The sequence below is a fragment of the Grampus griseus genome (assembly GCF_964374135.1).
Source record: "Grampus griseus genome assembly, chromosome: 6".
Taxonomy (NCBI): domain Eukaryota; kingdom Metazoa; phylum Chordata; class Mammalia; order Artiodactyla; family Delphinidae; genus Grampus; species Grampus griseus.
Window position 1 is genome coordinate 69574789 of NC_139000.1, and position 26434 is coordinate 69601222.

Sequence of the window (26434 nt, forward strand, 5' to 3'; positions counted from 1 at the left end):
ACTGACAAATATCTTTAACACCACACTATCCAAAAAACCTTTCTATACTTCATGTGTTGAAAATAGCAAATACCTCTCCCAAAACTTAAAGTGATCTTTTAAATTACGTTAGAAAATTATTTATACAAGAAAAGAGATTGTGTTCTGTCAAAACCTTTTTTAAAATCATGATTTTCTTTTCAGACATTTTTCAGCCTGTGAGGAAACACAAGTCGAGATTGCTTTGGACTTGAACACTAATGTAATAGAATGAGAAGTGTCACGAGTATAAAAAATATTCTGTATTTGTTGACATTTCTTTGAGGATTCTTACATAAGGGAAAGGCACCTTTTAATTTCCACTCTGACAACCTCCCAGGCACAGGGGCTGTATTCCTTTGCCTTCAGATAGACATGGATTCCATGGAAATACTCCCGGGCAGCACGTCCCAAATCTCGACAATCCAGATTGTCTTTTTTCATCTGCTCCAGTCGGTGCAGCCTCAGATGAAGGCTAGAGAGAAGTTTATCGAGGAGGGTGTTGTTCCAGGCAGCACGGCTGTCCTCCGTGGTGAAGAGGTTGAAGATCTGCTGGAGCATCAGATGGTGGTGACAGGTGCCTTGAGTCACCTGGATTGGGGTGATATTCTCTCTTTTCCAAGGAAATTTGAAGTCGGTTCTGTCCTTTAGGCACCACTGAGAGGGGATTCTTTGCAACTGTTCCAAATGTTGGAAGACGTCCTTGTTTTCCTGGCTATGGCTTCTAGGCAAGTTCCAGCCAAGAGAGTAAGCAGGGATAGAGCAGAGCAGCACTCCTGCCACTAGCAAATAGATCTGGGCCATTAAGAAAGGGTGATTCACTAGACGGCCGCCAGGAGAGGCGTGGGCACCGCCAAACAATTAATGAGTGGGAAGCTTCCTTCCCTGGAACTGTGGACAGCGTCCTTCCCTAGGTGGCCGGTAGAGGGCGCAGGGTTTGTTTGGGAAACGCCGACTGTTGAGTTTGCCGTCTGCAGCTGTCTCCTGCAGCTCGAGAGACAGGGCGAGAAGTAGTCACTGAGGCTGCTTTAATAATCAGCATACGCGAAACACCTTGGTTTTCTCGGTGCTGAGCGTTGAAGAGGAAGCCTTGTCGCGGCCTCGCCAGAGACATTTTTGTGTGGCTGGGAACAAGAACCGTGCATTTTCAGGCTTCCCCTGAGTTTTGCGCTTTATTTTCTCACAGAAACTTGAGCGAGGCAATTTTTGGGAAAGAAGCCTTTTTCTGAGCGGTCTGAGGTGGGAAATCAGAGCGATTCCCAGCCGCAGAGAAAGGGGAGCCGATTTTTCCGATTCGGGCTGGTTTCTGGCGCGAGACAGCGAAGGCCCAGAGAAAGGGGAAGGCGGCGGCGGCGGCGATGGGACGACAGGACGGTGTTGGGGACGCCCTGAGGGGTGAGTCGGAGCGCGGCCACCACCGGGGCCGAGGACGCGGGAGCTGAGCGCCCCTGTAGATTCTCTGGGACTTCACGGAGTCTTTCAAGGATACAGCGTTAAAGTGAGCGAGAAAGTATTGAGTATCTGAAAAGTAGGAATATTAAAAAAAACTCACAGCCTTTTATTTTTTACATTTTAAAATTAATTTTATATTTAACTTAATTCATATCATATTTAAATTAAATATTTTAAATGTTTGATATTTTTATAAATTTATGTTAAAATATTTTCAATATTAAGCATAGACTATTAAAATATATTTTCATATTAAAATATAGCATTTTATTAAACTTTATTTAAACTATATTGTCTTTCTACTAAAGTAAGTATTTAATATAATTAATTATTTGTTTATTTATTTTAGGCTGGGTGTATTTATTTTAGGCTGGGTTCAGTCTTCATTGCGGTGTGCAGGCTTCTCATTGTGGTGGCTTCTCTTGTTGAGGAGCACAGGCTCTAGGTGTGCAGGCTTCAGTAGTCGTGGCTCGCGGGTTCCAGAGCACAGGCTCAGTAGTAGCAGCACATGGACTTGGTTGCTCCACGGCATGTGGGATCTTCCTAGACCAGGGCTCGAACCCGTGTCCCCTGAGTTGGCAGGCGGATTCTTAACCACTGCGCCACCGGCGAAGCCCCAAGTATTTAATATAGTTTTACTTTTCTATCTTTAATGGAAGCCAACTCATTAATATTGTCAAGATTACTTTTTTGCTTGTTTTTAATTGAGGGAATTACCATGTTTGACAATTTCTAATGACCCCGTGATAGTCTTAACTGATTTTTAACTCATGTTCCTGAAATGTCTTTCCCAGGACCTCACCTTGACTATAAGGTTAGAAAGAAGAGTTGGTGTGTACAAGCAATTGAGGACGTTTAGCAGGTCAGACTTTTTCATTTTTCTTTAGTAGGAATTTTATACACTAAGTGGAATTTGCCCAGATTTCATTTACATCATGAAGGCTTACTTTGTAAGACTGTCAGGGCCATGCAAATGGAGGTCAGCTTCATTTCTTTACTTAAAAGTTTTATATTTTGTTCCTCGTGCATATTTTGGTATTAATTTTCATTTTAAAATGTTGCATTAAAACATCCTGTATCTTGATGACTTAGATTTGGTGCCTTCTTACCATTGGTGCTTAAGAGAAGTACTAGCTTAACGTTGCCCTAATGCTAACCCAGGAAATAGCTTTTGAATTAGAGTATTGTGCTGTTCCATGGCTGAAAATCTAGGAATGCTTTAATTCTCATCATCTCTCCCCCATATATATATTTCTTACCATTTTCCTGGTCTCTACAACATTATTTTAATGTCTTTTTTTAAAGGAAGAAAAAACCCTTTTGACTGCCTTCATCTGATTTTCTCAACTCACACCCCCTTGGCTATGGTAACCACAAATCTGATCTTTTTCTCTGAGGTTATGTGTTTCTTTTTAAGGTATAATTTAATCTGTGTCTTAAAAATTAACACCAGAGGTGGTCTGAAACAAAATAAGGTGAGGAAAAGGATTATTTATCTCATTTATACTAGTCACAGAGCAGGCTTTTTTTTCTTTTCTTGTGGGGAGGAGGTCAAAACACTTTCTTAGATGCTGCAAAGAGCCTCAGGTGCCGTGGGATTTCTCTCCTTAATGTACGGGGCACTGCTCTAAGGGTGGAGACTAGGTCTCTACTCCTTCGCAGGCCTACAGGCAATCCCTCTCCTAGAGTTTGCATTTGGGGGCCTCAACATGCAGACCCCTGAGTGTTAAGGAACCTGTAGTCAGAGCTTCTCTTGGCTGGGCTGAGGGTGGACTCTAGAGGTTTCCATTTGTTATATTAATACAAAAGCCTTCTATCATTCACTCTGTTCAAATTCTCAGCCTGTACTTTGCAAACTTTATTTTATTTGATCTCGGCAATGTCTTGTGTGACCACAACTAACGGTGTCTCCATTTTTTAAAAGATGAAATGAAAATCTGATGTCATTTAAATTCAGGAGCCCCAGATTTTTGTCAGAGTGGAGCCTTCTGCTGCTCCCAGGCCCTCGTCTTCATCAGCTCTGAGCACTGGCCCTCAGCTGCACTGAGCCCGTGGTACTTCCTTCATCCTAATCCTGCCTCTAAAGTCTGTCCTCCCTGCTCCCTGGAGGGCAGTCACCATCCCTGCCTCACTTTCCTGGAATCCACATTGCCAAGCGCATTGTCACATATATACGCAGTCAGAACATTTTTGGTGACGGAATGAAGAGAACTGCATGAATTCACCCTTGCTGTTCATTTTTATGTCACCATTATCTGTAAACTTTCAGAAAATGTGAGCTATGGTCCTGTAAAGAAATGTGGAAGAATTTAAATCTGATGTATGAGTCCCTTTAGAGGAGAATGCAGAGAGGTGAGGCTAGTTGTATTTTGGTGCAATTTAAGAAGTGGCAAAACAGAGTACAGGGTCAAACCTCTAAGTATTCGTATTAGAACTGAAAAAGAGATATATTGAGACTCAGGTTTTTATTTCAACCTTGGGTCTCATTTAGATGAATACATCCTATTGGATTGATACTCTTTCATGTTCCAGGAGTGTGTTTAATTTCCAGTGTAATAAAAGAATTGAAGTTGTGACATTCTATGTTGCCCATAAATGGCTTATTTAAGAATCTCCTTTGCAGGCAGGTACCCACAGCAGCTGGATACAGGCTCCCACAGCCAGACACCTGCATCACCAGGCTCACCGGGGCCTGCCACCCTCCTCACTGAGGACACCCAGGATGATGTTCTCCAGCCCTGTCTGCACCCTTAGCTGTCACCTGGCCCAGAACCACAGCCTGCCAAAGCAGGAGACCCTCACAGTCCTGCCCCTAACAGGGAGAATCTTCTTTGTTTTCCTGCCTGAAGGACAAGAAGGTTTTCAGGTTCCATCAGCACCAGCTGGCTGACAGCCAGTTCCCAAACGCTCAGGCCGCCTCATTCTCCATGAGACGATACAGCACTTCTCCATCGTCTTCAGCACAAAGAGCTGAAATTCCTCAGTGGGCTTGATCAACAGTGGGCAGATCTGGAGACTAGTTTGATGCAGGAGATGGAGAGGAAAAGACCCTGCTGGGCAATGAGGACTCCAGCCTGACTTTGAAGAACTTCCAAAGGACCAGGCTCGATCTGAAAAGAAAGTCCACAGCTGCTGTGCCCAGGACAATACGAGAGTGGAAGTTAAGGCGTGAAAATCAGAGTGTGCTTTCCCTGTATGTTCAACCTCAGAGAACGCAGGAGTGGGAAAAGGAGACCTGGACCCAATCTTCTACAATGGAGTCTTCTCTGCTTAGAGGTGGCCTCTAGCGCGTCCATATTCACTCCCTTCAATGACTTTTCTTCTGATTCAGTTGTAAATGCATCGAGTCTTCTCAGGACATTGTTTTTCAACAGTAAGTGGAACAATACTTTTGAATGGGGAGAAAATTTATTTTTGATTTGTAATAATTAGAATTTATTTCTCTATGATGATTGTTATATTTACCAAATTTATTCTTCATATTATGATATGGTCAGCTTTGTGTCTTGTTTTCCTTTGCTTTGGGGGTGCAAAAGGTATATTTTAAGTGTTAGGTTTAACTCATACTCTTAAAGAAAATCAGAGTGTCCTTAAACCTTTAATCTGCCTTAAAATCCAACAGGAACATAAATAGTTTTATTCATTTCATTGGTCCTTAAAATATTTTGAAGTATCTCTGCTTTCAGGATTTTACTTGTGTTTTTTAATATATTGGTAGATAAAACAAAAGATATTACTTTCTTAATGGAGCATTCTGTCAGAGAAGACAGGCATTAAAGAGTAAAAAATTAGCTTGAAACCCTTTCTAGGTTATGAAGGAGAAGCACAAGGCATTATGACAGGTTATAGCAGCTGGAGCTATTCTCTTTTACTTGTTCTTTCTCGGAGAAAGCATGTCTAATGGTTGCTGATTCAGTTTCAGCAGTTGCATGATCAATAAACTGTGAAATATATTATAGAATCATGGAATTTAAACTTCAACAAAGAAGTGTGACTATCCCTTGTATTGTTGGCACTGTGGTGGGTGCCAGGTGCAATGAAAATAGTAGACACATTGCCCGCTGTCACAGAGCTTGCAGTCTGGTGGGGATATGGGTAACTAGGTGTTCAATGAAAGGAATGCTAATGCTGTGACAGGGAAAGTACAGGTTCTTGGGAGTATGTGGGCTTGCATGGATCAGGGAAAGCATCTGCAAGAGCAGTTGGTAAGCTGGCATCCCAGGGGTCTGCAGGAGTTTGCCAGGTAATTACATGCTGGTCAAGTTTGGCCATGTGTGGAGATTATCTAGGGTAGCAGGTAAATATGAGGGTTTGGAGCTAATGACATTTGTTTGGAGATGTGACCCTGGGTAAAGACATGCATATGGAAGTCAACAGTCATAGAGAGGACGTTTGGAACTATTTGGGAGGTTGAGACTATATGTGCAGAGAGGATGAAGTGTGGGACTAGCATAGATCGTTGAGGAACACCAATTCCCTAAGATGAGAGTGTGGAGTCAACAAAGGAAGGAGAGAAGGAGGGGCAGAAAAGCAGAGGACGGTGGTGACAGGGAGAGCAGATGAGCGTCAGACTTTAAAATGGCGGGTATAATAACAAGTATCTGATGCTTCGCACATGTCAGCCAAGGCTGCTTCACGTTGATCTCTAACCTCAGTAAGATGTAGCTTATTGGCAATATCTTATGACCTAGTAAGTATCTTAAGAAATTAATCTCAATTTTCAAGATATTTTTTTCCTCTCATATGTTTTAAGCAAGGGTCTTAGAAGACCCTTAAGGCTTCATCGATAAAGCATTCAGCTTTATATATATAATCAGGGTTTTTCATTGGAGAGTTTTATTCACTACTTCAAAATGTCATCTTATATGGATAAATTGCATAAAAATTTGTAATCTGCATCAAAATGCTTTTAATTTCAGCATGATGTAAATTTAAATTTAATATATTACTTTCTACTTAATATTGATAAATATCTTCTGTGCCAATGCACTGACTGCATTTTGTTTTGATGCCCACTAGAGATCCATGGGTATTTGTAATCTAGTGTTTGGTACATCTGTGAGAATATTGCATTTGCTCGTAGAATTTAAAAATGTGTTTGTATGCTTTGCACAATACTTAAAAAGATGATCCTATTTTAATTCACAGAGGTAGAATTTTTGCATAACAAAATTATGAGCTCAGTAATGAGCTCATAAAAAATTATGAGCTCAGGCACAAATATGGCATTATATCAATATCTTCTGGGGACTTCCCTGGCGGTCCAGTGGTTAAGACTTCTCCTTCCAATGCAGGGGACGTGAGTTCGATCCCTTGTAGGGGAGCTAAGATCCCACATGCCTCAGGGCCACAAAACCCAAACATAAAAAAAAAACAAGCAATATTGTAACAAATTCAAGAAAGACTTTAAAAATTGTCCACATCAAAAAAAACTTTAAAAACTATGTATCTTTTGAGTGGACATGAAATAATGGCTTTTACTCCTTTGTGCATACCTGTCACTATAACAACTATCATTGCTTTGTTTAATATGTCCCTGGTGCTTAAAATAATCTGCTCACTTAAGATAAGTTTATGACTTGTTATATTCTCATGATATAGAGCATATAACATGCGATGGTATGTTGAATGGAATATAGTAGTCTCATTATCCCTATTCTAAAGCTGAGAAAACTGTACTGTAGGAAAAATAAAACAATTGCCCTAAATCATGCATGAAGCCGAAGGAAGACTAAGGAGATGCCGAGCTAACGAATTTACTGGTCACCTGAGAAGACAAGAGTAACCCACAAGAGAAGATGCAGCAAGACTGTCATTTTCAAACACTTTTACTGACACAACTATGTTCAGCTTATTACACTTATCGCTTTTATTAACAACTCTGAGGACCAATGATGTCCCTAACAGTGTGCAGGTTACTGGGTGGGAATAAGAAGTGTAGCTGGAGAGTGAGCTGAGTGCTACGGTACCTGATGTAGATGGAGATCTCTTTCCTAAGCCTGATAAGACTATGCAGTTCCACTCCCAGGTTTGCTACGACCCTATACTGCTCTGCCTCCCCTTTGGCCTCCTCTTGTCCCTGCTTGCTCAACCACAAACATGGCCAGGAGTTCTGCATCCCTGCTGCTGCAGAGCCTGTCCCATGAGAAAGGAAAGGCGAAAAGTCCTCAGCTGTACACTTTCATTAAGGCTAAATTGAGAACTGGGGAGCTGAGCTGCTTTGCCCGGCCTTCATCAGGACGCAAGAAGGCCTTGGAGTTAGATGAAAGTTATTCTCCATCAAAATATTTGGGGTCCTCTGGTTTGTTCCATTTCCTTCTGAACTTGAGACCTCAGGAATGCCAAATTCCAGTGCTGTTTTGGGGAATATGTGAAGTTTCTTGTCTCTGTTCCTAGAGGCTGATTGGGACATTTGGGAATCTATGTGCCTGTGTAACCCGAAACATTCCAACCCACGGCTGTTTACAGATCAGTATCATGATGGAGAAGGGGAAGGACTGGGAAGTCCAGTTCCTGAGACTCGTTCTTTAATGGATTTTCTCAATTTGTAAAGCCCCTCAGCATTTGTCAAATTCCTATGCTTTTGTATTTGCTTTGTGAAGGGCTGTGTTCATCATGACACAAATGAAGGTGGCTGAGATGGTAGAGGGTGTGCAAGGCCACTGTCAGACTCTCTCCCTAACCTTCCTCTGCCTCAAACACTCAAAGTCAGCTCTCAATCAGAACTGGAGAACCTCTTCCTTTCCCTAAACCCAGTTCCTGGACTACTGCATCCTTCCCCCAAATGCAGCAGAGACAAAAGAAAACACTCTTTTTTAGAAGAAACGATTTACTTGTGAAGAATGAACTTTGCTGTTTTTGAGAGAGACCATTTTGTTTTCAGAAGATGCCTTACCCCAAGGCTTCCTTCCATAATCTGTTCCCAGTGGGACTCCCTCGTGTCAACCTCTTGCTGGACTAGGACCCTGGAATTCCACAGGGCCAGCTAGCAAGAGGGATGCCTGAGATGACAGAAGATATGAATCACCTTTCTGAAGAGAGGGTGGGGCTGGTGTCACGTGAGTGCCTTTCAGGTGAGCTCTGCAAACCAAAAATAGGAGCCTGAGTGTGTCTAGGGAGAGTGGAAGCAAAGAGAGAGTGGAACATACTGAGCAGACTGTTCTACTGGGAAGAGATTCTTTCAAGATTAATGCCCAGGAACTAGAATTCGAGGTCAGAGGTTCAATGACACTAATAGTAAGGTCCATGTGTGTAGAGCAGTGTCATTTCAAAGCTCTTTCACACACATTGCCCCAGGCAATCATCACAACAATCCTGGGACTCTCCCAGACACAGACTATGAAACTTAGGGAGGTTAAGTTGTCTGAGTCATTACCCAAAATTTTGCCCCCAAAACAGTCATTGTTCCACCACGTCTCACACTGTCACTTGATGGGTAAGCGCCATGGCCCAGCTTTCACATGGACGAGCAGAGCCTGGGTTAGAAGTGTCCCAGGTCCTGACTTCTTTGCTTTCTAGCTCTGAGTCTCTCCTCTGGGGGGCCATTATTTTCTGAGAGTACAGGCTCTAGGAGGTGACATTGCCAGCAATTATAGACCTGGGACTGTACGGAGAAGAGAACTAAGATCAAACCCGGGAGAGCCCAGGATTAGAGAGCAGAACCTTACCTTTCATAGCTCCTGCTTTTTTCTTCCTGCTTCTGCGTTGCTGCTGAAAGCCCCCAAAATGAAAGAGTTCACAAGCTATTTTGTGCCTTTCTCATACTAAAGAAGCAACAAACATTATTAATGAAAAATGTGACTTTTTACATTATTTGAGGTCTCTGTTATGTCCATATTATTCATTTTTAAAGTAGATCCAAGTATTTTCTACTGATCCTTCTTTCTCAAAGAATTTTTACTAATTCCCAGAATATCTTTCAGAAGTAGAATACACAAGGACTTCCCTGGTGGCAGAGTGGTTAAGAATCCGCCTGCCAATGCAGGGGACACGAGTTCAAGCCGTGGTCCGGGAAGATCCCACAAGCCGCGGAGCAACTAAGCCAGTGTGCCACAACTACTGAAGCCCGCGTGCCTAGAGTCCATGCTTCGTGACAAGAGAAGCCACCGCAATGAGAAGCCTGCGCACCGCAAGGAACAGTAGCCCCCACTCGCCGCAACGAAGACCCAATGCAGCCAAAAATAAAATGTAAATAAATAAATAAATTTATTGTTTTGAAAAAAAAGAAGTGTAATACACAGAAATTGCAAGTATCTTCAACATACAGCACAGGGAAATTTCACACACTGAATACATTGTGAAACTAGCACCCAAGTTAAACGTAATAGATTTTGCCCAGGACCTAGCATGTTTCTTATGTTGCTTTCCAGTTGCTACCTCAGAGCAGCTCTCCTTCTCCTCCCCGATGGTTGCCACTCTGTGACTCTAACAGTCCTGATTATTTCTGACAGACACACTTTTATGCCTCTTGTGTATATTTACTCACTGTATCCTGAGAATAATCCTATGAAAAAATACTACTATTGTCCCCATATTAAAGATGAGGAAACTAGGGAGCTTAGTGATTGTGTTATTTGTCAAGGTCACACTGCTATTAATAGCAGAGCTGAGATCCAGTGCCATGAACCCTGGCTCCTTCTCATAGAGGTTTTGAAAATCCTAGAACTCTCCTTTCACTTGTGCTCTCTTCCTGTGGCTTTCACTCTAACAGAAACCTTGAAGCTGGAAACCTGCACAGAACCAGAGCAGCTGTGTAGCTGGTCAGTGAGGTGGAGGGTCTGAAGTTATGTGTAAGGGATGAATGGTTCAGTAAAGCAGGACCGGGGAGAAGGTGAGAGGAAGGTGCCAGGATTGGCCAGTCAACACCATATGTCACCAGCTTCCCTCGAGGAGATGACTCCTTCCCACAGGTATTTGCACCGACCACTCTTTCCTGGTGGTATAAATCAGTTACACCTATGACATCAGGACTAACCATTCTCCATAATTTCCAGGACTTCCCTCAATTCCATGGAATGCCACCTTTTGACAAGCATTTCCTGAAATGAAAGTGGTAGGACTGTTCCAAAGGACAAAATGGACCAATACTAGTCTGAAATAAATTTACACAGAAAAAGATAAGAATGTAGGTTTCAGAACTTAAAAAACTCAAGAAGTTTTCTCTCGTAAGAATTTAATAAATAAAACAAAATGCAAATTTAATGAAATGGAAAGGTGAATATTTTCTAAATTTTAATACAATGTAAGTATAAATATATTGATATGAAAATATAAAAATAAGATACATAAATAAATAAATAAACAAATAAACGGAATAAATAAATAACAGGGTAGTCATTGCTTAGGGACTGATCCCCTGAAGCTGAATAATTTTAACATATACTTGCTTATCACTACTGACAAAGTAGTAGCTGAATTAATACAATAAATTCTGTGATTAAAGTTGAAATAAGAGCCTTCTGAAATGACTAAAGACATGTGTGCAAGGGTGATAGGGCATCTTAGTCAATGAGAATCATTTCAAGGTGACCCCAGGTCTCCATGCATAATTCTTATCCTTTCTTGCAAGTTGGTTGATGAAGACAAGGATCTCATGATTTCCACTCTGACAAGTTCCCAGGCACAGTCACTGTATTTCTTCTCTTTCAGGTAGAGGTGGATTCCCTGGAAGTACCTCTTCACGGCCAGTGTAGGGCCCGTCACTCCCAGGGCAGTTTCTTCATCTCCCATCGCCTGCACCAAGCAGGCGTCCAGGTCCTCCAGCTGCTGATGGAGTCCAGTGCGGAGTTTGTCCAGGAGGGAGGTGTCCCAGGTGGCAGGGGAGCGCTCTGTGTGGAAGAGGCGGAAGACCTGCTGGAGCATCTCGTGGAGGACAGAGGTGGCCTGGGCCTTCGGGAGCTGGCTGCCATCCACCATGTCCTGGGGGAAACCGAAGTCTTTTCTGTCCTTCAGACAGAAGCGAGGGGAGATTCTCCGCACCTGGCCCAGAAGCATGAAGTTCTTCCTGCTAATCCGCACGTGGTTCTGAGACAGGTCGCAGCCCAGAGATCCACCAGGGCCGTAGCTGAACACCACCAGGGCGGTCAGTAGAGAGAGCACGAAGGCCATGGGGCAAATGAGGCTGCTGCTGGCCTGGCTGAGACGGGCGTCCGGGGGAACCTTGGGGGTAGGTTCTGTGATGACATTCTTTCTAAGCAAGGCCATTAAATAGGGAACACAGTAATTTTCATTTTCTAAACATTTCTATACACTTTTACTTCCTTTTTTTGATTTTCACTTATATCTTCTCAGTATGGTCTATGAAGATGTCATCATTCTAAACTATTAATTTTGCAAGAAGTTTAATTTTCCCAGTAATTTCAGATGTGCCCATCCAAATGGCTATTTATTAATGAAATGAGAAAGGTTTTCGTCTTAAAGTCAGAAGTGATGTAGGTTTGTAAATACGCACATCCTATATCTCTTTCATGCATAAATGTTGGTCTTCTCTGTTCCAGGAAGAAATTTTTAGCCCTGATCTTAGGTTCCATTTTTACCTCTTACTTTACCTAGGAAGGCAGGCTCTCTCAGCCGTATGCTTTCTGTATTTGCTTAGGGATTTACCAGATCACTCTGGCATAAGCTGTTTGAAACAAAAGATGGGTTTTGTTTAGTGTTTGATTTAGAGAAGAGGCTGATTATTATGAGTCCATGAGCGTCTCCCATGTTTCCTTTCCTTCTAGAACATGTTCCTTCACGTCCATGTGGTCATGCTTCAGGGGACCACGAGGTGAGGACTATTATAGATATTGTCCTTTCTTTCCACCATTTTCTTACTGGAGACCTATAGTCCTCCACAGGCTGGGCCAGTACCCCCACCAGGAATCCTGGTTCTTTTCAGGAGAATATGGGTGTGGAGATCCTAATTCCAAGACAATTGTATTTCCCCAGCAGCACCTCAGTCACAAGGGAGAGATCACATCTAGTTACACCCTCTCCTCTAGAGTGACAGAGTCCCCTTCCTAACCTGGACTCCCACCCTGAGGGCAGGCTCACCACATCCCGAGGACTTTACAATCTCCTATCTGTGGAGGGGCTTGTTTATTTGTTGGGAAAATAATTCATCTTCCAGAACCCTCACCCTTGCCCCCGGAGTGTTTGTGTGAAGGACCCTAGTCCTCAGTGGTGACCTCCTCCCCTCCTGACCCATGTCCTCAGGTATCAGAAGTGTCAGCAGCCCTCAGATGCTGAGAGCAAAAGTGTGTTTTCTCTAAGGTGGTGGAGGAGTTACCCAATTCTAATCATTTTACCCTGAGTAGACACATAATTTTTATTTTGCCAAATACAAATTTTATTATTCAACTCTTTTACTAAAACTAGTCAACACTTGTTATGCTCAAAGTTTCTGAGCTGGGGGCAGAGAATTCAGCGACAGTGTTGTCTCTCGTTAAAGCTTATGTCACAGAAACCAGTGAGGTTCAGTTGTTCATTCAGTCAGTTGATGCCAGTGGGCTTCTCCCTTCCTCTGTCTCTGTCTCCCTCTGAGAATGCAGGGCAGCGAGGCCCAGGATTAGGTCAGAGAGAAATCGCCTTCTTTCCTTTACTTGTGTGTAATTTTTCATTTAAAGTTTTTGTCACTTATATGCACTTAGTGACTTATTGGACAAGATTTGCCTCGCTGCTCCTGCATTAGTTCTAATTCATGATGAGGTAAGAACAATAAAGGGAGGTAAAGAAAGGCAAAGGGGCTCCAGTCTCTATCATTTTCAAACTTTAGATTTTTTGTTTATCACTGCAACTGTCCTAGAAAGTAAAAGTCGACAGCTGTCTTGTGGGCATAAAGAAAACAAATGTGAGTCTGAATGTCATGAATGTGAAAGAAGGGAAGTGATTTCCCCCCGACACAATGCCGGATTCTAATTTAGCTAACTTGAGTGCAGCACAGTTGGAGAGGAGGCTACGTCAGAGGAGAAGGATGAGGCCAATGTGAAAAACAGAAAGACAGGAACATGGTTGCTTCTGCCAGAAGCTCAGAAAAGACCAAGTCCTGGGTCAGTTGACGGCCTTCAGCTTCGCAAGACCAGCCCCCTCATTTTTCTTTCATTTAATCCATGAATGATCAGTTTTGAGGAGAGAAGGAAGAAGTCACACCCACCAGCTCACAAGTGACTGGCAACCAGAACCCCAATTGCTAGAACACTAACCCTGTCTGGGAGGATCAGCAAGATCCGTCTTGCTGAGCATCCGTCTAGGTGATAAATGCATTCAGGCAATGAGAAGGGTACTTTAAGAAAACTAGAATTAAAGGAAGGGAATTAGATGATTCCAAAAGATCCTGATCTTATCTGCTTAATAGGAATCGTGATATTAAAAAGTAAGAACTGAATTTTATTGCTTGCTACTAATGGACTAGCCACTTTCTAAGTTCTTTAAAATTTAGCGACTTCCCTGGCAGTCCAGTAGTTAAGACACCGAGCTTCCACTTCTGGGGACACAGGTTCGATCCCTGGTCGGGGAACTAAGATCTCGCATGTCCCATGGCACAGCCAGAAAATAGAAAAAGAAATTAACTCAACACTCTCAATAACCCTATTGGATCCAATTCACTTATACAACTGGAGAGAAATATAAATCTGGACGAATGAACTGTTCCAAATGTACCCAAGATACAAGGGCAAACCTTAGGGTGCTTACAATGATTTGTCTGAAAGCACCCATTAAAGAAAGTGAAGACTGCACATGAACATGATATTTAGGAACCAACGAAATAAGCAGACAGAGGACAGTGAGATGACAAAGGACCCTTATTCCACTTAAGATGCCAAAGGGTTACTGTCTGTGGTTTTGTAGGGCTACATGAGGTGTGGTCTGAGTCCACTGAACTGACTTTAAGTTCTAATCAAAATAGACAAAATCACTATTAAGTAGTTAGAAGGGAATAGATTTTTCTGCCTATTGAAAAAAAAGGAAGTTTCCTAGTGGCCTAGTGGTTAAGATCCGGCACTCTCACTGCCGTGGCCCCGATTCAATCCCCGGTGAGGGAACTGAGATCACACAAGCCACGCACTGCCAAGTGTAAGATTTCGTGAGTGATTTCTTCAATGAAATATGGTAAAATAACTTTATTAACCCTAGAAGAGCTGACCCCTGGAATCTACGTATTTTTAACGCTTGAGTTTTCTTGTGAGTTTAAGAAAAAAAAAAAGCACCTAACAATTTCTAGCCATGTGAACTCTGACGTTTCATCTTCAGGATGACAACTAAAAAGTCACTCACCATCTGGTTCTACAAGAATAAAGTCATTAGCCACAGCAGTCCCTTACCCCAACACGCCCTGACAGGAGTTCAGGGTAGAGATCAGGAATGGGGCACTCTCTGCTCTGGGAAAACTGACAGAATAGGCCTGCAGGTAGTTAGATAATTTCCTGAGAAATTCTATGAATTCAATTTTTTGCAACTTCTCATACTTAGAAAAGCACTAAAAGCATTAATAGTGACAAATGCTCCTCATGACTAGCAGCAACCTTCTCCCAAGATGTGTCCTTGATTGCACGTATCCTCTTCACCACAATCACATATATACTGACATCCCCATTCTGTCCTGGAGCCGTTCGTCAGAGCTGACTGAGAGGCTGTCCTCCAGGCTATAGTCCTCAGTAAGTCCTCCAAAAAAACTGAACTCCCAGCTCTTATGTTGTCATTTGTTTCCAGTCAACAAGGACCTCACTGATTTCCCAGGAGACCTCCTCAGGTCAGCCTGCTGTTCTCAATCTCAATGAAGACACCTCCATTTCTCACCTACAGTCCAGGCTGGACATCCATTTGTTTACTGGTAGAGTCCAAATAAGAATCTCTACTCTTTATTGTTCCAACTGTTGGTTAAGATGTGGGTACCGAAGAGGCCTTATGTATGACCAAGACGGAAGAGCATACGCGCTTCTTAGACAGAAGCAGTGGAGGTTTTTAATGGGCTCCTTAGCAGGGAGAGTCTGGCTTGAACTCCAGAGTCACCCTCATGGCCTTGTATAGTTGTCTTTATTTAAATTTCTAGCCTCAGCCCATTAAAACATCATAATACTGAAGAATTGAAATAAAAATATTATTTAAAAACTCATTTGTTAATAAAATGATATTTTTAGCAGTAATATAGGAATGGTTTCTGCTTGTTTTAGGACCCTAATCCTTAGGAAGGTTTCCAAACCTCTAAATGTCCTTCTGACTTTAAAAGTACCTACTCAGTGCTGTATGCACCAACTGGAAAGAATAGAAAGATGATTGATCCATCAGTGTCCTCTTTCCAAAGTGCCTAAATTAAATAAATGAATTTCCACTTAGCTCTTTGTTGCTTTTAGAAATTGTGACCTTCCAGTGTGCATGTTACTGATACCTGCCCTGCTGGAAAGGCTCTACCCCAGTTGTTGCTAAATATATTAAAATCCCTGCCTGTGTCCCTTCTATTCAAGCATGTTTTATTTTGTTTGTCTTTCAAAGGGGCAAAGACATCATGATGGAATGTAAGAAATTCCTTGGATTGCATTGTCCCCAGGAATATCCTTCCCTGCTCTGTGATTACTTGCTGGGTCCTAAGGACAAAACAAGTTTGCAGCTGGCACTGAGGTAACCCTCGTCCCTTCCAAGACTCCGCAGGCTGCTGTGGTATCAGTGCTGGGGACACTGCTAGTGGCCACATCCTTATGGGAGAACTCTGTGCTATCGCATGCACCTCATTCTTTTCTTCTCTGAAAAGGAATGCTCTGGAGAAGCACTTGCCTCGGTGCAGCTGATCTGTGTTCTTCCATGTCCTGAGGACCTGCCGCTGTTCCAGTGAACGCTTTAAACATCTCTGTTCTCCTTCCAAGTTCTCAAGCTGCTGCTGCCTTTCAACTCCATGTTTCCTGCGCTTTGGGCTTTTTGAGCAAATAAGAGTCCTGAACCAGGTGAGTTCCTCCTAGTGCAGTCAGCACGTGGAAGTGTGCAAATAGAGGCACAGGTGAGCTCCTGGATTCTCCACCACTGTTCAGTGTTGGGCAGGGTGCCATCTATTTACTGTGTTTCTCTGGGAGTCTGGACAGTCTGGACCTGCAGTGCTTGGCAGGCGGAGAGCGTGGAGTCATATGAGAGTTTCTGACAAACCTAGAACTTTCACTCAGCTTCTGCTTTCCATTGGTGGCTTTGTAGTCTTAAGGGGAAATTGACAGCCAGAAACCCTAATGGAGAAGGAAACAGCGGTATGAATGGGCAGTACAGCTTAATGCAGAGTGAATGGGGAAAGTACACTATGGATTTCTACACTGGGAGGAACTGAATGATTGTGATATTTTAGTGAAAGAATGGGATCCAGGAAAACAGAGGGGAAGGGGAATTGTGCCATGTATCAGAATCAGCAGATAGATATATGGTATATTTTATACTATGTATTCATATATATGTACCATATATGTATATTATTGTATGTAAAATTACATACAATTGATGACACACTTTCTCCCAGTTCTGTTTTTTAGGCTGTCATTGTTCTGCAGTCAGTGACAGAGAGAGGGGGAGGAGAATTCATTATTCCCATTTAGACCTATATGAAAAATATAGGAAACAACACACTACCTGTTTAGCCCTCACTCTGTGGATGATACTCTGCTAAGTGCTCTTAAATGTTCTGGTTGGTCTAATATTCAATACAACTCTAGGAATATTTTCCATACTTTATATTTGAGGAAACTGAGGCTCAGGGAAGTTAAGTGATTCCCCAGCATCACACGTGTGTCCTGGCAGAATCTAGACTCAATGCAGAAACCCATATCACATATAAATAATTATTTAACTTCCATCCTCTGTAATTCTCAAGCTCTTTGTTTGCTTCTTTGGTGCTTTCTGAAGATCATTTTTCCCTGCTTGACTCCTAAGTGCACTGGCTACTCCACCTTTGTGCCCTCTTCAGACTCTCCTCTTTCTCACTCTTAAAAGTTGAAGGTCCTCATGAGCTTTCGGTCGTCATCTCGTTCTACACTCTACTCCTAAGGAACGACATCCACATATGCTGCTTCCAATGGGAAGTCTGTCTTTAGATGTTTCTTGGCCACTTTATGGAGTCCATGTGCTTTCTCCCCTTCTTGAGATGCCTCATTCCAGATTCTGGTGAGAGAATCCCCTTTTCCCTATCTCTCATTGTAATAGGAAACTTAACTGAAATAATTTAGCATGATTACTGTTTTTATATCTTTTATCTCTTCCAAACTGAACTCTCCAGAAGAATAGGTTTGGCATTCTCTTTTTTCACCTCTGTATTCTCAGAACTATCATATATCTGATATAGAAATGTGAAGTTTTAAAATATAACCTGGAACTTCCCTGCTGGTGCAGTGGTTAAGAATCCGCCTGCCATTGCAGGGGAAACGGGTTCGATCCCTGGTCCGGGAAGATCCCACATGCCGCGGAGCCACTAAGCTTGTGGGTCACAACTACTGAGCCTGCGCTCTAGAGCCCGCGAGCCACAACTACTGAGCCTGTGCACCACAACTACTGAGCCCACGTGCCGCAACTACTGAAACCCGCACGCCTAGAGCCCGTGCTCCACAACAAGAGAAGCCATCGCAATGAGAAGCCCGCGCATCACAACGAAGAGTAGCCCCTGCTCGCCACAACTAGAGAAAGCCTGCGCACAGCAACAAAGACCCAGCACGGTGAACAATAAATAAAATTTAAAAAAATAAAATAAAATATAAACCACTGAAATAAATGAATGATGAGAATGATGAGTAGAATTTATCATCCATGTTTCAGTATGCCTTGCAAATTAAAGCTACTTCTTTTTGTAAGAATAAAAAAATCCAAATGTCATCTGGGGGAGAGTTTCATAAATTAAACAAGAAAATAATTTGAAACAATATAGAGGTAAGCATATTTTATTATACTGAATACACTATAAAGTTGAACATGGTATTATATGAACAAAACTATTTTAAATACCATACATAGTATGACTGACATTTAGTAGAATAATAAATAGATGACTTCATGAGAGCCCTTTGCACTTTAATCACTATCATTTTGACTCCTGGTCTGATCATTTCTAAATCTCTACTGTATATGAGTCTAGTTCTGATACTTGCTCTGTCTCTTCAAACTGTGTTTTTCACCTTTTAGTATGGTAAGTTTCTGTTGAAAGTTGAACATGATGTATGGGGTAAAAGGAACTGAGGTAAATTGGCCTTTAGGGTGAGGAGTTACATTTATCTTGCTACGAGGTTGGCTGTGTTTACTTCTAGTCCTGGGCTCTGTTTCTGCCCTCTTTATTTTCCATATCAGCCAAGCTGGCTTATCCTTTGGGATTGGTCTTCTTGAAAATAGATTTATTAGACCTGTTTGACAAGTAACCACCATAGGTGACAGGTCTATATCTTGTTCACCATTTTATCATTAGTACAGAGTTCATAATAATTACTCCAAATAATTATTAACAAAGAGTATTCTTAGATTTTCCATTAGACCTCCCATCAGAAGCTTCTACTGACCTCACATCAGAGCCTTATATTGAAGTAATTATTAAGCATCATTAGATGATTCAGTACATTTCTACTGAGCCTCTTGGTTCATCATTCTCCATCTCACAGTGAAGACGTAGGGTGGTGAAAATGTAGGGCATAGGATGCTAGATAAAATTAGCCTTCTCTGCTTTCCTGGTGTCAGAGTCTTTGTAATGTTATACGTTCTTTTTCATTTAGTATTTTTCTGGGCAAGGTTTGTCTTGCTACTACTGATTTACTTCCTTTTTCATCTTGAGTTGAGTATCTTAAGAGGGAAGCAAAAATGGAAACATAAAGGGCCCATACCATGATTTTCCATAATGTGCAATACATCATTGATTTGCTTCTCCATTCAACTTTCTTGGAAAGCTGTCCTCGCATTTGATGTACTGAGGTAAAAGGAAAACAAATGCAAATCTGACTATGCTGAGAGTGAAAGAAGTAAAGTGACTCCCCAGGTGAAATAATGACAATGGGAGTTCTTCTCTTGTTACCCTTCCACTTGCTCCAGAATGGGTTCTGCTGATTAATTTCAGCAAATCAGCTCTCACTAAGGTCAGTTCTATCTGTTTCCCTTGTAGTGGATGGTTTCAAGCGCAGAGCAGCTTACTGACATTCAACATCATATTCATCAAAATAATGATACATTATCACTGTAAGTGATTAAATGTCAGGATTTAAAGTAAATCAAATCTTGAACATTGATATGAGTTTTCAGTACATCAAATCCATGAAATCTCTTCAGAAGCAAAAAATAGTTCAAAAAAGGAAAACAATGCAGAGAAAAAAATAATCCACATCCATTCTAGGTTCCACCCTATGTCTCTCCTCCAATTCAGACGGCAAATATCTCAAACCTATATTCTGTGTATATTGTCATTCCCTTCTCTTATTCATCCTTCCACCTTCTCCACTATGGTTTCTGCTGATTAATTCTACCAAACACGCTGTCACTAAGTGGCCAATGCCATCTCTTTTCCCAATGTAGGAGCACTTTCCATCTACGTTTTCACGAATGCATTGAATCTTCTAAGCAGTTCCAGTCTTTCAAACATGGTCTTCTCACCTTTCTCTCTTGTCCTGTTAACATATGGCCATTTCCCTTGCTTTCCCTCCCTTTTAACGTTAAGGTCATAGGATTCAATTTTCAGTCCTTTTCTCATGTGATACTCTCCTCCTGTTTGATCACTTCTTCTGTTCCATGCTTTACACTTCATGGAATTGCTTCTAAATTGCCATCTCCAGTATCCAGTGGACATTTGCACTGAAATGTCTACTAGTTAACTATAGGTAATATCTACTGCTTTAATTTCTATATCCTCGCATGACATGATCCACCTTCTGCTGGGGAAATTCCATTTTCCCACCTTCTCACTGTAGCACTAAATTTAACCGATATTAATTTCTACTACAAATTAGTACTATTTTAAAAATAATTAAATTTAATTGTGAGTTAACTGATTTTTTAAATTTATTTATCTATTTATTTGGCTGTGCCAGGTGTTAGTTGTGGCACACGGGATCTTCATTGCTGCCTTCAGGATCTTCATCACGGCATTCGGGATCTTTGGTTGCAGCATTCAGGATCTTTTAGTTGTTTGCGGCATGTGGGCTCTTACTTGTGGCATGCAGGATCTAGTTCCCTGACCAGAGATGGAATCCGGGCCCCCTGTATTGGGAGAGCAGAGTCTTAAACACTGCACCACCAAGGAAGTCCCTGTATTACCTGATTATTGTTTTTAGGTTACTTTCCTTTAAAAAAAAAATCAAAGTTACCCAAAGCAGAATTGGATTAGTTATGTTCACCTCTAGGTCCTGAGGGCAACCCACGACCTGGCTAGAAGAAGTCTATTTTTATTTCTTATGTGAAAATCGTAATGATGGGTCAAGGAATTGTAACATACATTCTTTAATCAGGTTGCACATTCAGGCTTGGTGTTTCTTTCTCTTTTTTTTTTTTTTAGTGGTACGCGGGCCTCTCACTGTTTTGGCCTCTCCCATTGCGGAGCACAGGCTGCGGACGCGCAGGCTCAGCGGCCATGGCTCACGGGCCCAGCCGCTCCGCGGCATGTGGGATTTTCCCGGACCGGGGCACGAACCTGTGTCCCCTGCATCGGCAGGCGGACTCTCAACCACTGCGCCACCAGGGAAGGCCCTTGGTGTTTCTTTTTTAAAGAAAAAAAACAAAACAGGAAGTTTTCTCTAGTAAGAATTTAATGCACAAAGAAAACTCATAAACTGAGTTAATACAAAGTATATATTTTTTCTCTTAACCACAATGTATACTTGCACATAATATTATGTAAATAAAAATAATTTAAATCTTTATAAATAGTGAAATAAATATTAAAATAGATAAATATTTAAGTAGATAAGTAAGTAGATAGATCAACATGGGCATCTATGAGGGATGAGTGCCTGTAGAGTAGAACATCATGTTGATTAATATTCCTGAAAACACTTGACAAATTAATTCAATTCAGGGCATGATGAGAGCAGAAATGAGAGTCTTTGACATGGCAGCACAGGTGGAAGTAGGGTCTTGTTAGTCACTGAGAATCATTTCGGTGTTGAACGAGGTGTGTGTCATTCCTTCCTCCTGAGTCTTTCTTGCAAGTTCGTTGATGAAGAGAAGGATCTCATGACTTCTGCTCTGACAATCTCCCAGGCACAAGGGCTGTACTTCTTCTCTTGCAGATAGACAGTGATTCTGTGGAAGTATTTCCTCACAGCCAGGATGGAGTCCTCCTTCAGCAGGGGAGTCCCTTCCAGCCCCGCCTCCTGCATCAGACAGGCTTGCAGGTCAGTGAGCTGCTGATAAAGTGCAGTGCAGAACTTGTCCAGGAGGGTCTCATCCCAAGCGGCAGCCGAGCCCTCTGTGCTGAAGAGCTGGAAGGTCTGCTGGATCATCTCATGGACGACAGCGATGGCTTGAGCCTTCTGGAACTGGTTGCCTCCAAACGCTTCCTGGGGGAATCCAAAGTCATTTCTGTCCTTCAGGCAGGAGAAGGGGGAGATTCTCCTCATCTGTTGCAGGAGCATCAGGGCCCTCGTGTTAGCCAGGCTGTGGGTCTGAGGCAGGTCGCAGCCCAGAGAGTAGTTGGAGTTGCAGCTGAGCAGCACCAGGGCCAGGAGTAAGGACAAGGTTGGGGACATCTGGGACCCTGCAGATGCTGCTTTCCTGGCTGAGGTGGGGACTCTGTGAACCCTGCTCTCTAGGTTCTCTGAAGACCTTCCTTCAGGCCTGGGTCTTAAATGGGAGCGAATTGGTTTCCATTTTCTGAATGTTCCCTCTTACTTTCTACTTCTGTTTTTGCTTTTCATTTTGCACTCTCCAGATAGGTTAGGGCAGCGTTTCTCAACCACTGTTTTTCATCCTTGCCTCCCCTTCTCCTGCCCACAGAACCTTTCTAGATATTTTTTTTCCATATGGCCCCCCTATGAAATTTTGATACACAGATATACTGTGTACATAGGTATGTACTCCGTGCATATCTCTACTTTATAAATAGAAAAAGAAAGTGAAAAGTTTTTTCTTTTTATTCAAAGCAGTGGTGAGTATGACAAAAATATTTAGGCTAAAAATTAGCTGTAAAAGCTACTGCAATTAATTTAACATTTTGGTTAAGTGTGCAGAATGACTTTTAATGTAATACATTTACTTAATAAATAGGAATGTATCAAACTACATATTCAATAAAAATTTATACAAATACTTCATAAGAATACCAATGTATAGATATATTTAAAAATCTATCAAAACTGCTAAAACCATTGAAAATTTAAATGATTTTCTTAACATTTATTTTTAAGTAATTCTTAGTTTTGATTCATGTCATAAAATGATTTCTAACTTCACTAGCTGCTAGATATTCCTCTAGATATTGTCAACAACTTTTTCTCTTTAGGACTAGACATAATTATTGATCTCCTAGATAACTTTTTTAGAATTAAATAATAAAATACTACCTATTTGTGCCTAATTCCCGAAGCCCACATCACACTGAGGCTCAAACATAAGCAAAATCCACAAGACAGACAAGGACACCTCATAAGTAAGCAGAGGGCACCTCTCACATTATGACTTTGAGTTCAATCATATGATGGAAAGTCCTGTAATGAAACATCAAGCCACCATGGCTTGTAGCACTGATCCTGCATATTGTGTATCTTCCATGCACTCAATGTCAATGCCTCTCGTCTCATACACAAGAAAACCCAAAGAGAAAAATGAATACAAAGGATAGGGTTGGATAGGGTTGAGCTTTGGAGTGCCACCCACCATTGTAGTAGCTAAGATTTGTTCGCACCCCTAACAACTACTGTTTGCACCCGTGGGAGCGATCTGCTCCCAGATGATTTAGGAATCATCATCGATTTGAATCTTTCTCTGTATTTTTGCATTGAATTTCAGATTCCCCAAAGGACTGTCAGAGGTTCCAATCCAAGCCTATTCTTTTCAAACAAAAGAAAACCATCTTTGTAATTAATTGAGAACTGGATAAATGTTGATTGGTATCATGGAAAGAATTCACTTTCAACTCTGATCATGAATTCTTTTATTTTGCAGTGGATGTTCTGTGGCCTCAGCCCCCTCTAATACCGATCTTTCAATAAATAATAGGTACGTGACTCTCTGTGGCAAATCAGCTCTGTAGCAACTGGACTCTGTCGTATTCTCTGTGGTATCCTCGGCACCAGGCCCAGTGTAGTCACGCAACAGGTAATTTTTTCTTTTTTTTTTTTTTTTTTGCGGTACGTGGGCCTCTCACTGTTTTGGCCTCTCACATTGCGGAGCACAGGCTCCGGACACGCAGGCTCAGCGGCCATGGCTCACGGGCCCAGCCGCTCTGCGGCATGAGGGATCTTCCCAGACCGGGGCACGAACCCGTGTCCCCTGCATCGGCAGGCGGACTCTCAACCACTGCGCCACCAGGGAAGCCCGAACAGGTACTTTTAACGAAAGCAGTTTCTCAGATGGTCTCCTCCCACTGGAAGGCATTTACGAATGACCAAGCTATTTTCCTTTATCACGGTCGTATTTGCTGGGATTATAATAGACAGTGGCTGGTATTCCCACTCTACTCCTACTGGTATCAGTCATGCCTACTGAGTTTGTTGCTAAAACCCCTAGGATTCTCTTTCCTTTAAGGTGCCTATGGCTCTGGGGATTCAAGTTGTAAGAGCAGCACAATTTTCAGCCGTTGCCCGGCACTCTATTAAACTCAGGAGGATGGCCTCGTCGCTAATTTGTCCTCTACTAGGTCATGACAGAAAATAACCAGCTTGATGTCACATACAGAGCCACGTATCTGAACTCAAAGTCTCCCTGATTCACACAGGTCACAGCGACCAGACAATTAACCACGTTACTCTTCGGTGGATCTTTACGGATGTGGCAATGACTACCTATATCCTGAGAGTCTTTGGAGACTCCTCACAAAGACTGATGAATGATCCTTTTCCTCCTGTGTCTTCATTCCCTTTCAAGGGACGATGGGGTCCACTTCAGTTTGATTTCCAAATTTTGACACATAATAATTAAAGCATTACTGCAGGTTGGAAATCAAGAGTTTGGATTCTGAGTCCTCGGTCTGCTCTTTTGGCCTGGTAAATGGCTCATTCTTCTTTATTTACATGAATATATTCTCTCTTCTGGATGCCAAGACATGTAGCCTTCAATGCCCTTTCTGGTCTGAATGTTTCCATCCCCACAAAATTCATATTTGGAAGTCCTAACCCCCAAAGTGATGGTATCAGGTGGCGGGCCCTTTGGGACTTGATTAGGGTGTGAAGATGGAGGCCTCACGATGGAATTAGTGCCCTTATCAACGAGGTCAGAGATAAATGCCTCCCTCTCCTGCTGTATGATGATACAAGGAGAACTCTGCAGTGTGAGACCTGAAGCAGGCTTTCACCAGAACTGGACCGTTTCTGTATTGTAACTAAGTTCATTTGTATCCTTTTTTTTAGATTCCACATATAAATGATATCTCTCTTTCTCTGTGGGTCAGATTGTTTTTTAATGAAGTGTGTGCAAGCAAGAACATTAGTTGTTCCCCTCCACCCCACCCAGAACTTCATTAGGACAAATAGTGTAAAGATGAAAAGTGGTCTTATGCACTGAACTTGTCTCCTCGTCTATTAATCATCCAATAATTTCCCAGCTTCTTTGCAGTGAGATTTCCACAAGGATAAATCCAGGCCATGTAATGTGAGCAGAAGGGCTCTTGCCCTGTATAGTCCTGGCCCTTGAAAACGTCCCATGTGATGCACCGGACTTCTTCCCTTTACCACTGAGTGGAATAGACTCAATTACTGCAGAAAAATTTGCAGTCACCTGTTGATGATGGAAAAATCCACAAAACAGGGGGTACCCATGTCCCCGACTCACTCTTTGGAGAGCAACTTAGAACATCCATCTGATCAGGAATGCCTGCCTTGTGTTCTTATACCAGGGAAAGATAAGATTCTATTATGATCCAATTCCTGACAGCATTCTCTTTACCCGTTACAGCAGTCAGCATTAAGTTAACTGACAAATATCTTTAACACCACACTATCCAAAAAACCTTTCTATACTTCATGTGTTGAAAATAGCAAATACCTCTCCCAAAACTTAAAGTGATCTTTTAAATTACGTTAGAAAATTATTTATACAAGAAAAGAGATTGTGTTCTGTCAAAACCTTTTTTAAAATCATGATTTTCTTTTCAGACATTTTTCAGCCTGTGAGGAAACACAAGTCGAGATTGCTTTGGACTTGAACACTAATGTAATAGAATGAGAAGTGTCACGAGTATAAAAAATATTCTGTATTTGTTGACATTTCTTTGAGGATTCTTACATAAGGGAAAGGCACCTTTTAATTTCCACTCTGACAACCTCCCAGGCACAGGGGCTGTATTCCTTTGCCTTCAGATAGACATGGATTCCATGGAAATACTCCCGGGCAGCACGTCCCAAATCTCGACAATCCAGATTGTCTTTTTTCATCTGCTCCAGTCGGTGCAGCCTCAGATGAAGGCTAGAGAGAAGTTTATCGAGGAGGGTGTTGTTCCAGGCAGCACGGCTGTCCTCCGTGGTGAAGAGGTTGAAGATCTGCTGGAGCATCAGATGGTGGTGACAGGTGCCTTGAGTCACCTGGATTGGGGTGATATTCTCTCTTTTCCAAGGAAATTTGAAGTCGGTTCTGTCCTTTAGGCACCACTGAGAGGGGATTCTTTGCAACTGTTCCAAATGTTGGAAGACGTCCTTGTTTTCCTGGCTATGGCTTCTAGGCAAGTTCCAGCCAAGAGAGTAAGCAGGGATAGAGCAGAGCAGCACTCCTGCCACTAGCAAATAGATCTGGGCCATTAAGAAAGGGTGATTCACTAGACGGCCGCCAGGAGAGGCGTGGGCACCGCCAAACAATTAATGAGTGGGAAGCTTCCTTCCCTGGAACTGTGGACAGCGTCCTTCCCTAG

At 42.2% G+C, this 26434-nt stretch overlaps 4 protein-coding genes and 1 long non-coding RNA gene across 5 annotated transcripts; 1 reads left to right on the forward strand and 4 right to left on the reverse strand.

The window, feature by feature from the left end:
- Positions 1 to 309: 309 nt before the first annotated feature.
- LOC309824614 (interferon alpha-13-like) lies at positions 310 to 822 on the reverse strand (the record flags this gene model as incomplete). Its single annotated transcript, XM_082657589.1, has 1 exon — positions 310 to 822. The coding sequence occupies one exon, from the start codon at positions 820 to 822 to the stop codon at positions 310 to 312; it is 513 nt and encodes a 170-aa protein (XP_082513715.1).
- A 206-nt stretch (positions 823 to 1028) lies between these two features.
- LOC309823656 lies at positions 1029 to 4631 on the forward strand. Its single transcript, XR_014296850.1, has 4 exons — positions 1029 to 1413; positions 2265 to 2332; positions 2776 to 2837; positions 4094 to 4631. It is a non-coding gene; the product is annotated as an uncharacterized lncRNA (long non-coding RNA).
- A 6358-nt stretch (positions 4632 to 10989) lies between these two features.
- Positions 10990 to 11673, reverse strand: LOC309824246 (interferon omega-1-like; the record flags this gene model as incomplete). The annotated part of the gene is made up of 1 exon (XM_082656970.1): positions 10990 to 11673. The coding sequence occupies one exon, from the start codon at positions 11671 to 11673 to the stop codon at positions 10990 to 10992; it is 684 nt and encodes a 227-aa protein (XP_082513096.1).
- Positions 11674 to 21554: 9881 nt separating this feature from the next.
- On the reverse strand, positions 21555 to 22124 carry LOC309824081 (interferon alpha-1-like; the record flags this gene model as incomplete). Its single annotated transcript, XM_082656838.1, has 1 exon — positions 21555 to 22124. One exon carries the CDS (start codon positions 22122 to 22124, stop codon positions 21555 to 21557), a length of 570 nt encoding a protein of 189 aa, XP_082512964.1.
- Positions 22125 to 25811: 3687 nt separating this feature from the next.
- Positions 25812 to 26324, reverse strand: LOC309824565 (interferon alpha-13-like; the record flags this gene model as incomplete). The annotated part of the gene is made up of 1 exon (XM_082657520.1): positions 25812 to 26324. One exon carries the CDS (start codon positions 26322 to 26324, stop codon positions 25812 to 25814), a length of 513 nt encoding a protein of 170 aa, XP_082513646.1.
- Between the last annotated feature and the right edge of the window lie 110 nt (positions 26325 to 26434).